Genomic DNA, 12511 nt, shown 5'->3' with positions numbered 1-12511 from the left:
CCACCAACCAGATAGCTAGCAGGTGTGCAGCTGCCCTCACTCACAGCTGCGGCAAAAGCCGTGACGACCCCTCTCTGCTGCCGGACAACAGAAGTGTGGCACTCAAAACGGAAGTGCACCCCCAGAGTACGTTCATATACCACAGAAAAAAACCCGCAACCCGGAACACTCATTTCCGGGCTTGAAGTGTTCATAATCCAAAAAGTTTGTTAATGAGGCTGTTCGTAACCCAAGGTACCACTGTTTTTCCTATTTTAAAAGCGTGACAGCAAGGGAACCTACCCACTGAGAAAAATTGTAAACTTGAGGACTTGTACTCTATTGGTATCCTGCCCATGTAATCTCAGCAGCAGGTGCCCTTCAATGTTGAATTTCAATTCCGTGTTGTATATTACAAACAGGTAAAGGAATTTCAGGCTTGAAGATAGATAGCTGTGTAGAGTCCTCACTGCCATTGGAGGCATTCATCATTTTTCTCCTGTCATTCTTTTGGAGGATTTTTAAGTACTACTATAAGCAGTATCTCAAAAAAGCCAAAACTAGAGTCTAGAAGCAAGATCAGTATCAAGACTACAGGACTATTTGTTTATTAAATTAAATTAAACTTTGTGTTAAAATAGGGATTTAAAAATCCTAAACCCCACCAACGAATTGCTTTGGGGACAGATTTGGGGAGGGACGGGGCAGCAGAAAGCAAATTGACCCAATCTGGGACCACAGATTGGATTGAGAGGTCCGTCCACAGCCTTAGCTGCTACTCGTTCCTGTGATGGTAAGTAAGTAAGCAAGCATGCACTTGAAGAGACTCTTGGGTGTTTTTTGCTGGGACGAAAAACACCATGATTCATAAAGCTCAGTTGCTTGTGGGGGCAAACCGCTACCAGCATATATCGCCTTGCCTGCAGGATTTATACTGGCTACCAATCTGCTACTTGGCCAGATTTAAGGTATTGGTACTAACATGTAAGGCTGAATAACTCAGGACCAGGTTACTTGACAGGATGTCTTTTTTTCTTCCAAGGGTCTTTTACGAGCAGGTTTTCCACTTTATCCTCACACTCTCAGTGTTTAAACCTGACTTGGACAAAATCATTGTGCATTTCATATCTGACTGGTGAATGAATTGAGATTTTCCTGATGGAAGCACAAGACTATATCCACCACAACACACTTCCATATCGTGGGCTGGAACATCCAACGAGAAGGGAAGATCAGAAATAGTAAAACGGGAAAGGAGAAAATAGCCCAACTCTAATACAAGGCCACTGGCTATTGAGAAAGGTATGGTGGGACGAAATGGAACTAATAGTGGGTGCTGTGCAGCATGGGAGACAGCAACTAATACCACACTGCCAAAGCAATGACACAAGCACCAAATATGGGAGTAGCAGGCATTCACTGGGTGGCACAGGCTAGTTAGAGGAAAAGCCATCCAATCTGCAAATGAGGATGCAGCCACCACTTCTCCCACCCTGTTTCTCCCCCAGCCCATTAATCCACACACCTTTCTCCACTGTTGGAGGAAGCAGGGCTTTCAATATGCTGTGCAGCAGTCAGAAAGAGAAGGGTGGCCAAGGCACAGACGGGTGATCAAGGCAGAAGAAGCCACAGCTGCATAGATTTGTGTTATTGTGGGGCTGTATAAGGGCACACATGCTCTCTGGGTTGTGACCTGGCAACCCTATTTGGGGGCTTAAGGCTAAATATAGCATAATGTTATTTAATCTTTAAATCTAGGCTACATATAGTATCTAGGTCCCATCTAGGTTCTGAATCAATCAAGGTACTGCCCAGGGAAACATGTTTTTAAGGTGTGTTTAGGTCACATCATTAAAATACTGTAATGAATTGCTGAAAAATGTATGACGTAAGGCAAAATTTCCAGCACAATGTAGTATGTAGTATGACCTAAACAAATTCAATGCTACAAACTTATGTTCATAAAATCCAACAGGGCTCTATTTATGTTCTCACAGTCATAATGTAAGGGCTGTAATTTAAGTCAATTGATTTAAATGGGTCTACTCTCACTATGAGGGACGCGGGTGGCGCTGTGGGTAAAACCTCAGCGCCTAGGACTTGCTGATCGCACGGTCGGCGGTTCGAATCCCCACGGCGGGGTGAGCTCCCGTCGTTCGGTCCCAGCTCCTGCCCACCTAGCAGTTCGAAAGCACCTCTAAGTGCAAGTAGATAAATAGGTACCGCTTTATAGCGGGAAGGTAAACAGCGTTTCCGTGTGCTGCTCTGGTGCCGGTTCGCCAGAGCAGCTTCGTCACGCTGGCCACATGACCTGGAAGTGTCTGCGGACAGCGCTGGCTCCCGGCCTCTAGAGTGAGATTAGCGCACAACCCTAGAGTCTGTCAAGACTGGCCTGTACGGGCAGGGGTACCTTTACCTTTACCTTTATTCTCACTATGACTTAGTTGGAGATTGATGACTGCTGAAATTTAGGGTTGGGTGGAGTTAACATTAACCTATAAATTATTTCTCATACTTTCTATTACAGGAGATAATATTGTGTGGGCATGTTTAGGGCTTTTGTAAAAAGGACTATATTACGCCAGTGTGGTGTAGTGGTTAAGAGCGGTAGTCTCGTAATCTGGGGACCCGGGTTCGCGTCTCCGCTCCTCCACATGCAGCTGCTGGGTGACCTTGGGCCAGTCACACTTCTCTGAAGTCTCTCAGCCCCACTCACCTCACAGAGTGTTTGTTGTGGGGGAGGAAGGGAAAGGAGAATGTTAGCCGCTTTGAGACTCCTGAAGGGGAGTGAAAGGCAGGATATCAAATCCAAACTCTTCTTCTTCTTCTTCTTCTTTAGTCTGTCTTGGTGGAGCTGATATTTCAGAGCTCACTAGAGTTTTCTAAGTGTTTGGTTGGGCTGTGTAAAAAAAAAAAGTTAAAATGTGACCTTTTTATGATTGGTAATTATTTTTGTTGAATTTGGGCTAGTTCACAATCCTTTCAGTATCTAAAGATTGCACCTATAGAATTATGGAATATGTGAAATTTAAAGGGATTAGTTGGTGAGAGCTGATGTATTAACTAAGGCTGTATTCGTATTCCTGTTTACTGTGCACTCACCCTGTTTCCAGTGCTGGGTTTTAATCCATGTTCACATGTTATCCAAAATACATATGTGTCCTTTACCTGGTTCTAAAATACTATCTGATGTGTTCTTTCGCAAACCAGTTTCACACTGATTGGAGTGCTTAAGCCCTTCCTAATTCATCTCTAGCCAAGGTGTGAACACCTCTGCATAGAGTAAAGATGGTGCACACGCAAACAGAAATTAATCTGACACTAATGAAGCCATGCTGATGTGAATAGCTGGGGGGAAAGAGCTGTAAAATTCACCAGAAAAAAGTAGTTTTGAGGTGGTATTGTGAACATACCCCAAGTTATCGAAGCGGTGGGAATCTCATGTTCTTTCCCATTATAAAGACTGTTATAGCACTCAGTATTTAAATGGTGTTCAAGCTTAAAAGAGGCAGGAAGAGTGCAGCTTTGTTAGCATTATCTACTGCAGAGTCTCCTTGTGACAACACCTTCTATTTCTTGCATTTTTAGATTTTCAATGTGCTCAACAGTACTCTCTCTCTCTCTCTATATATATATATTCCAAATTTTTAAAATTAATATATCAATTTATAACACATTTTAACTTTTAGCTCTGCCAAGCTCTCTGCTTCCCTCCATTCGTCTTCTGGTTTTCTAAGACATTTCTTAATTCCACACAATTATATCATCACAGTTCTACATTTTTCTAAACTATTCAGATTTTTAAAATACAGTGGTACCTCTGGTTACATACTTAATTCGTTCCGGAGGTCTGTTCTTAACCTGAAATTATTCTTAATCTGAAGCACCACTTTAGCTAATGGGGCCTCCTGCTGCTGCCGCGCCGCCACCGCACGATTTCTGTTCTCATCCTGAAGCAAAGTTCTTAACCCGATGTACTATTTCTGGGTTAGCGGAGTCTGTAACCTGAAGCATATGTAACCTGAAGCATATGTAACCCGAGGTACCACTGTACAAGTAGAAAAATTCTTCTTATAAACATTGCAAGTTTTATCTCAATCCTGCTAGTGTTTTTAAATGTGTACACTGATTTTCTATATATGAAATTAATTTACTCCAGTCTCTCTGGAACACTTGGTCACTCTGATTTTTCCTGTCAGGTTTGTCAGTTCCACATAGTCCATCATCTTTGTTTGCCAATCCTATATCATCGGGATTTCTTCTTGTTTCTATTTTTAGCCAAGTAAAGTTCTTGCTGCTGTGGTGGCATACATAAATACAGTAATCTCTGGTCTAATCTGGATATTTCAGCCCCTACCATTCCCAACAGGAAGGCTTCGGGTTTCTTAGGAAAAGTATATTTTAACCTTTTCTTTAACTCATTATATATATTCTCCCAAAATGTTTTAACTTTATCACAAGTCTACCACATATGATAAAAATCTCCTTCTTTATTACATTTCCAACATTTCCTATTTTTCATTCTGTGCATCTTAGCTAATTTAGTTGGAGTTAAATACCATCTGTAAATCAGTTTCATTATATGCAGTGAAATTAATTCCAACATTCTATAGCCTTAACCAAGAGTCAATTTGAATATTATGCCCAATATCTTTTGCCCATTTTATCATCATCATCATCATCAAATGTGCTCAACAGTACTTCCATGCCAGTGCGTAAGTCTGAGTTGATTCCTTACGGTCTACTTTTTCTTTCTGAAACTGACCTAAAACTGAACTCATTAGCATGACATTTTCTCGGCCAGGGGCATAGTAGCCAATTCATTCACCATAAATAGGGCAAGAGAAAGCCAAATGTGGAACTGCTATAGTAATAGCGCAACCCTAACAATGTTTATTCAGAAGCCCTAGAGTGCATCTCATTCCTAGGAAAGCGGGGTTAAAAGCACCACAGGTACTCAATTCCCCTCTGTAACTGAAATGGAAGCTAGAAATGCCACATGGGCATTTTCTGGGGAATAACATACAGTAGTAACATAAGAAGAGACTGCGGGATCAGTCCAATAGCTCGTCTAGTCCAGCAACCTGTTCTCACAGCGGCCAACCAAATGCCTGCGGGAAACCTGCAAGCAAGAACAGGGGACAACAGACCTATTTCTTCAGGAACTAACACACTCACCACTTTATTTTCCAAGTTAAGTTTATTTGCGGAGACACTGGTAGAGTGTGGGGGAGGATATATTATTTCTCTTTATTCCGCGGATGGGAAACCGCTAAAACTACCGAGTCTTCCTTTCACCACCACCCCCATCCGGTTGGGCGAATGGTACTGCCCCGTAAGCATGGCCGCCGCCGCCGCCTCCTCCTCAGCAGGCCCCGCGAACTCCTCTCCGGCCCCTGCTTGTCCCCTCCCCCGCGCTTCTCTTCAGAGGACGCTTCCCATTGGCTGCGGTCTGGCGTCCATGCCAATCAGGAAGCGGCTTCCATGGAGGAAGGGAATAAATACAAGATGGCTGCTCATATAAAACCAGGCGTCGGGCTTCTCCCTGGTGATGGGAGAATAGAGGCTTTAATCCGCGCGGGTGGAGTTTCTGGTCGCTACTGCTCGTACAGGCGGCCGAAGGGAGGAGGGGGCTCGAGCCGCCGCTGGCCGAAGCCTCGCCTAGTCGCCATCCCGCCCTCGGGCCGCGCCGCGCTTCCCGGAGGCCCAGGCCGGGGCCCTGTCCCCGCTCCTTCCTGCCAGCAGCGCGGTGGCTCCCTGCCTGCTCAGCCGGGCCTTAGCTCCGTCTCTCCTTCGCCATGGCCGTCTCCAGGTCGGTGTGAGGTGGGGGGGGGAGGCGTGGGCTGATGGGGCAGGCGGTGTCCTAAGAGGGTTTCCGCCTCGTTCTTCGTTTAATTGCTATTTCCACGGGTTGGTATAGTAGCCCGGGATATCGGCAGGCGCCTGCCTTTCTTACTCCGGAGGCACGCCTCGTGGGGAGGTGGCTGCTCATGGAGTCGTGGTAGGCAGCCCCCCCCCCCCCCCCGCTTTTACTGTTGCTATTATTTATTGAATTTATATACCGCCCTATACCCGGGATTCTAGAAGCTTTGTGGAGTCTAGAAGCAAGGATGAGTGCAGACGAAAGGATCTTGGGCCCTGCACACACACACACACACACACACACACACCCTAAAGTTAGGGACTCCCGAAGCTTTAAGGGGGTCGGTGGGTGGTAGGTGTCAAACTTCATTTCAACGCAACTTTAAGTGAGTTTGAATAAAGGGCGGTGGAGAAATCTGATGACACACACAATTATGGTTTCTGGCTAAACGAAAATGAATGAGAAGTCATCAAGGCTGTTAGGGTTTCCCTTTCTGAATGTCTGTGCCTGTCTATGCATGATGTGTGTGCACGGAGGCCTCCACTGTATATGAAGAAGCTGTGCATCATGCCCTTCCCAGTGTTTGAGCATCCTGGTGCATGAGGTTCCCACATAGTAAAGATGCTTTCACTGTAGTCCTAAACCAAATTAGGAACCTAGAAGCTGTTAACTTGTGGCCCATTATGTTCATTTGGTCAGTATTTTATTTATCACTTCAGGTTATTCTTTCTGTTAAGCAGCAGTGCTGTTACCTTTCTTCATAAAAAGCTGATTTGAAAAACTTATAGGAAATTGTCATATCCATCTAGTTGAGTATTTCCTACACCAGGGATACAGAATATGTGGACTTTCAGCTGTCGCTGGACTAGAGTTCCTATTATCCCTGACTCTTGGCCATGCTGTCTGGGACTGATGATGTTGGACTATGGCCAACACTGGGGGCAGGCACAGATTCTGTGTCTCTAGACTAATGACTGGTAGAAGCTCTCCAGGGTTTCAGACAGCCCTATTTGGAAATGGGTATTCTAGGGATTGAACCTGGGAACTGCATGTGAACCATGTGCTCTGCCTCTGTTATAGCCCTCACCGTTTTTCTGATCATGTAAATTAAAACCTAGCTGCCTTGTGCTACACTGGCTTGGCAATAACTAGTGAGCTTCTGCCAGCAGTTATTTACATAATTGTCTTGCTGTAACATGTGACGTGTCCAACTCTTCATGACCCCATGGACCAGAGCACGCCAGGCACTCCTGTCTTCCACTGCCTCCCGCAGTTTGGTCAAACTCATGCTGGTAGCTTCGATAACACTATCCAACCATCTCGTCCTCTGTCGTCCCCTTCTCCTTGTGCCCTGCCCTCAATCTTTCCCAGCATCAGGGTATTTTCCAGGGAGTCTTCTCTTCTCATGAGGTGGCCAAAGTATTGGAGCCTCAACTTCAGGATCTGTCCTTCTAGTGAGCACTCAGGGCTGATTTCCTTAAGAATGGATAGGTTTGATCATCTTGCAGTCCATGGGACTCTCAAGAGGCTCCTCCAGCACCATAATTCAAAAGCATCAATTCTTAGGCGATCAGCCTTCTTTATGGTCCAGCTCTCACTTCCATACATCACTACTGGGAAAACCATGGCTTTAACTATACGGACCTTTGCCAGCAAGGTGATGTCTCTGCTTTTAAAGATGCTTTATAGAATCATGTAACTGGAGAGTTGGAAGGGACCACAAGAGTAACCTAGTCCAACCCCCAGCAATGTAGCAATTGCAACTAAAGAATCACCAAGAGATGGGCAATCAACCACTGTTGAACAGCTTTTACAGTCAGAAAGTTCTTCCTAGGTGGAATTTCCTTTCTTGTAAATTGAATCCATTGGTTCAGGTCCTAGCTTCTGGAGCATCAGAAAACAAGCTTGTTCCATCTTGCATGTGGCAGCTGCTCAGATCTTTGAAGATGGCTATCATATCTCTTGTCTTTTTTCCAGGCTCAACATACCCAACTCCCTCAACTGTTCCTCTTAAAGCTTGGCTTGCAGAACCTTGATCCTCTTAGTCACCCTCCTCTGCAAGCATCCCAGCTTGTCAATATCCTTCTTAAATTGTGGTGCCTGGAACTGGACACAGTACTCTAGGTAGGGTCTGACCAAAGCAGAATAGAATGGTACTGTTACTTCCCTCGATCTGGACACTATACTTCTGTTGATGCAGCCTAGAATAGCATTAGCTTTTTTTACTGCTTCATCACACTAATGTTAAGCTTGTGTTCTGCTAGACTCCTAGATCCTTTTCACATAGCTCTCTAGTAGAGCATATGTTTTGCACGGAGAAGCAGCTTCATTTAAAGGAGTGTTTTTCAACCTTAGGCCCCCAGATATCACATTATTAAGTTGTAGTTTAATTATACACCATGTTTTGGCTCAAGGGCCACCTCAAGCTGTGAGCTGAATATTAATACCAAAGGGTACAGTAAAAATACAATAGAAAACAATAGAAAATCACCAAATGTCCACCAATCACCTTGAGCTCATTGTTTTATCACAGAGCAGCTCCTCAGCATTCTAGCTCTGCTGTTGGACTACAGTCCTTATCATCCCCAGCCAACTTAGCCAGTGGTAAGTGGGGGGATGGTTGAAAGGATCTTTAGTAGCAAGTTGACAAAAGTCACTGGATATTTCAAATGTCTACTGCTAATTTATATTTGATTTTTTCCTGTGAACCATCCTGAGATCTTGTGATGAAGGGCGGTATATAAATCTAATAAATAATAAAATATTCGTTACACTTAGATCTTGCCCTTCCCCCCAAAGGGTCCCCAGGGTAATATCAGCATAAACAAAATAATATGCAGTAATTGTTGTGAAATTCCAATGTCTAGCTATCTGTATTCCCTTCCACAAACACAAACTTCTTCAAATTCCACCTCAGTTTGGCAAATGAATGTCTACCAGATCTCTCCCAGGAGAGAGTTCTAGAGGCAGGGTGCCACCACAGGGAAAACCCTCTCTTGCATTCCCATCCTGCTTGCCATCCATGGTGGTTTCACTATGAGAAAGGTCTCACCCCCTGGTTATATACATTGTGACGCAGGACATATAGAGAAAAGTACTTTTTCAGATACTTGTGTCTCAAGTCATAAAGGGCTTTGTACACTAGTACCGGCATCCTGAATTAGGCCTGGTACTGTGCTTTCACTGGCATTCGGTACAGTGCTTTCAAAATTGGGAGTGATGTACAATACTCTAGCAGCTGAACTCCCACATTCTGCACCAGCTGCACCTTCCAGATTGTTTTAAAGAGCAGCCCCACATAGAGCACATTGCAGTAATCTGTATGGGAGGTTATTGGAACATGGATCACTGAGGTCTAATTAAATTGCTCTAAGAAAGGCCATAGCTTGGCCAAGACACAATTGAAGTACGAAATAGTGGGCCCAAATAGTCATCTGAAGTCAAGGCAGTTTGTTTGTTTTCCCTACTTTCTGTAACCTGCCAGTAAAGGTCATTTGCAAATTAGAAGATGATAGGTCTGAGTTAATTATGATATTCTTAACATTTTAAAGCAGGCATGGGGAGCCTTTGGGCCTCCAGATATTGCTGAACTGCAACTCCCATCGTCCCTGACAATTAGCCATACTGGCTTGGTCTGATGGGAGTTGTAGTCCAACGACATTAGGAAGTCCATGGATTCCCAGTTTTAAAGCCACGATTTACTGAAGTGGTTGTACATGTTTTATACAAACATTAATGCTCACTAGCAGCTAAAGAAAAACAGTCCCTTCTCATTTGAAAGGTTGAATTGATTGTTCTGCGTCTTTTGCCCTAAGGTTTATAAGACATAAACTACTATCTTGTGCTGTTAGAAAATGAGAGAAAAAATGAAGCTATATAAGATTTTTATTGGCTTAGTTATGAAGCACCTACAGTTTTGTAAACAACAATAGGTCTGGGAAAGTGGTGTAGGAGTTTGAGCAATTAAACATCCAAAGAAGACAGGAAACCATGAAGTAGGGAACCTTGTGGTCAAAGTGATACAAAAATAGAAAGTGATGAATAAAATTGACATCTTTGCCAAACAAAAAAATCTAGCAGTTGTCTATGGACCTTGTTGGTGGATTTTCCATCTCTTTCTGTTAGTAATTACAGGCATTAAAGAGTTTCCCCCTGTCTAAATGATGGCTCATATGTACCTCATACTGTACATGAAGATGCTATTTTTAAAAAAGCTGCAATTGTAGCATGAAATCACAAAGTAGCCACATCTTGATACAAATTCTTCAACTCATCTCTGCAAGTGTTGCATAAAGCACAAATTTTACATACTATGCAGAGAGAAACATAAGTTTCCAGCACAGAAACTACTGCCAGCAGTTGCTGAGTAGCCAAACATGGTGCCCCAATAACAGCAGCATACGAGACCCCCTTCAGCAATTATCATTGTAGCTTGAAATTGAACCATTGGATTAATTTAATTACATCCCCATGTAAGGCCAATTAAAACCATTCTGACACCTGGCAAAAAAAATCGAAATGGTGAGCCTCTGTGTGGCTTGTACCTAGTTGTTCTTAAAATGACAGGTCCACACTGTCACTTGGTCTAATGAAAATATTCAGAGACTTCGTTGGGAGTTTTTAAAAAGGTCTTGTGTTACTTTTGTTAGGCTTTTAGATGGAGGGAACAGTGTTACTGTAAAAGGAAATACTAAGATTTTAAAATGGAGCAAAAATGCAAGAGACAACTAAAATGGTTTGTGATTTAGCAAGAAATACTGGTTCTTATATGTGTGTTAAATAGTTTTATTTTTTCTTGTAGTTATCTAGAAAATACTTTGACTGGTGGTTGTCAACAAACTCATTAATTGCAAACATTGTTTTGTTAACAGTGGTCTAGAATGGGTAGACTTCAAAGAAAGCACTCACTGTGCCTTTTTGTGGTATAGGTGGGTTTTTGTTCTAGTCTATTCTATACATAGTAACAGTATTTCACTAGAATTTTGCTTAACTTTATTATTTAATTTTCCAAATTAGTAGATTATCTGGATTTCTTGGTGAAAGTATTTAAAATGGTTTCACTATTGACATATTCATTCTGTTCCACTAGGAGCCATATTGAGAAAACCAAGGGTCAAAAATATGTTAATTATGAATAGCAGTGTGTTCTTGAACTCTGCTTCAAGTAGGACTTGGTATTGCGGGAGCCCAAATCCACTGATTTGTATCTATTCTTCCCATGCCTGGAACAAAGATCATTGTCTTGGTTCTTGTTTCCCATTCTGTGTCCTGCTTCCTCTTGCTCAAGGACACCCTGAAACTGACTGTGCCCAAATGCCTTGTGTGTGAAGTGATAGTGATAGTGGATGGGAGTGGGAGGCAGGATATGGGAGCGGGAGGTAGGATAGATAGTTATCAAGTCTGTGATGGAATTGGTATTAATGGAAGATCCTGTAATTTCATTGATGTATCACGCATAGAGATGTAACAATTTCTATAATTTTTAAGCCATAAGGAAAAACATTTTTCCAAGTTTCCCCCCTGAAATAACCAATTTTGGGGAAATTGAAATATGAACAGTACCATTTAAAATTGAAATATAAACAGTAGCCATTTAAAATCAGGAAGAACTGGTTAAGTAACAGAAGAATAGCAATAAATGGGACAATCTTTCTCCGATGGAGGGCTGTATAAAGTGGAGTTTTCCAACGATTGGTATTGGGACCTGTTCTTATTGATTTCTTCATAAATGAGGTGAGCAGTGAGGCAGCAAAGTTTGCTGATGATACTTAATAGTTCAGGGTGATTAAAACAAAATGGGATTGCACGTTGAAGCAGAAAAACATTATTTTCACATATGCACTCACAGGGTCTGAACTGGCAGTGACTGACCAGGAATGAGATCTTGGGATCATAATGTATAGCTTGATGAATGCATTGACCCAGTGTGAGGCAGCTGTGAAAAAGGCAAATTCCATGCTGGGGACTATTAAGAAAGGAACTGAAAATAAAATACAATCATGCTGTTATACAAACGTATGGTGAAACCAATTTACAGTTCTGGTCACTTCATTTCAATAATGATATTGTAGAGTTGGAAAAGTTTCAGAAAAGGGCAACAAAATTATCCAGGGGGTGGAAGAAAGGTTGCAAGCATTTGGAGCTTCTTAGTTTGGAGAAAAGTCAAGTAAGTGTGGCGTGATTGAAGTCTGTTAAATTAAGCATTGTATAGAAGGACTGGATAGAGAAAATTTTTTCTTCCTCTCAAGTTACACTAGAACTCAGGGATATCAGTTAAAGCTCACTGTTGGAAGATTCAGGACTGCCGTGGAGGTAGTAATAATAATAATAATAATAATAATAATTAATTTAATTATACCCCGCCCATCTGGATGGGTTTCCCCAGCCACTGTGGGCGGCTTCCAACTGAATAGTGAAAACAATACAGCATCAGACATGAAAAACTTCGCTAAAGAGGGCTGCCTTCAGTTGTCTTTTAAAAGTAAAATAATTGTTTATTGCCTTGACATCTGCTGGGAGGGCGTTCCACAGGGCAGGTGCCACTACCAAGAAGGCCCTCTGCTTGGTTCCCTGTAACCTTACTTCTCGCAATGAGGGAACTGCCAGAAGGCCTTCGGCGCTGGATCTCAGTGTCCGGGCTGAACGATGCGGGTGGAGACACTCCTTCAG

At 42.8% G+C, this 12511-nt stretch overlaps 1 protein-coding gene across 1 annotated transcript in view; it reads left to right on the top strand.

Moving 5' to 3' along the window:
* The first annotated feature begins 5268 nt into the window (after nucleotides 1-5268).
* The window catches only part of BTAF1 (B-TFIID TATA-box binding protein associated factor 1), a 41560-nt gene continuing 34317 nt past the window's right edge, over nucleotides 5269-12511 (top strand). Inside the window, exon 1 of the mRNA XM_079978621.1 lies at nucleotides 5269-5791. Within this exon, the coding sequence (XP_079834747.1) occupies nucleotides 5778-5791 (14 nt within the window). The 5' untranslated portion in view covers nucleotides 5269-5777. The remainder of the gene's footprint in view (nucleotides 5792-12511) is intronic.

This window comes from Podarcis cretensis, assembly GCF_951804945.1.
Source record: "Podarcis cretensis genome assembly, chromosome: 5".
Taxonomy (NCBI): domain Eukaryota; kingdom Metazoa; phylum Chordata; class Lepidosauria; order Squamata; family Lacertidae; genus Podarcis; species Podarcis cretensis.
The sequence above is the reverse complement of the archived record's forward strand: the minus strand, read 5'-3'. Positions and strand labels throughout refer to the sequence as shown.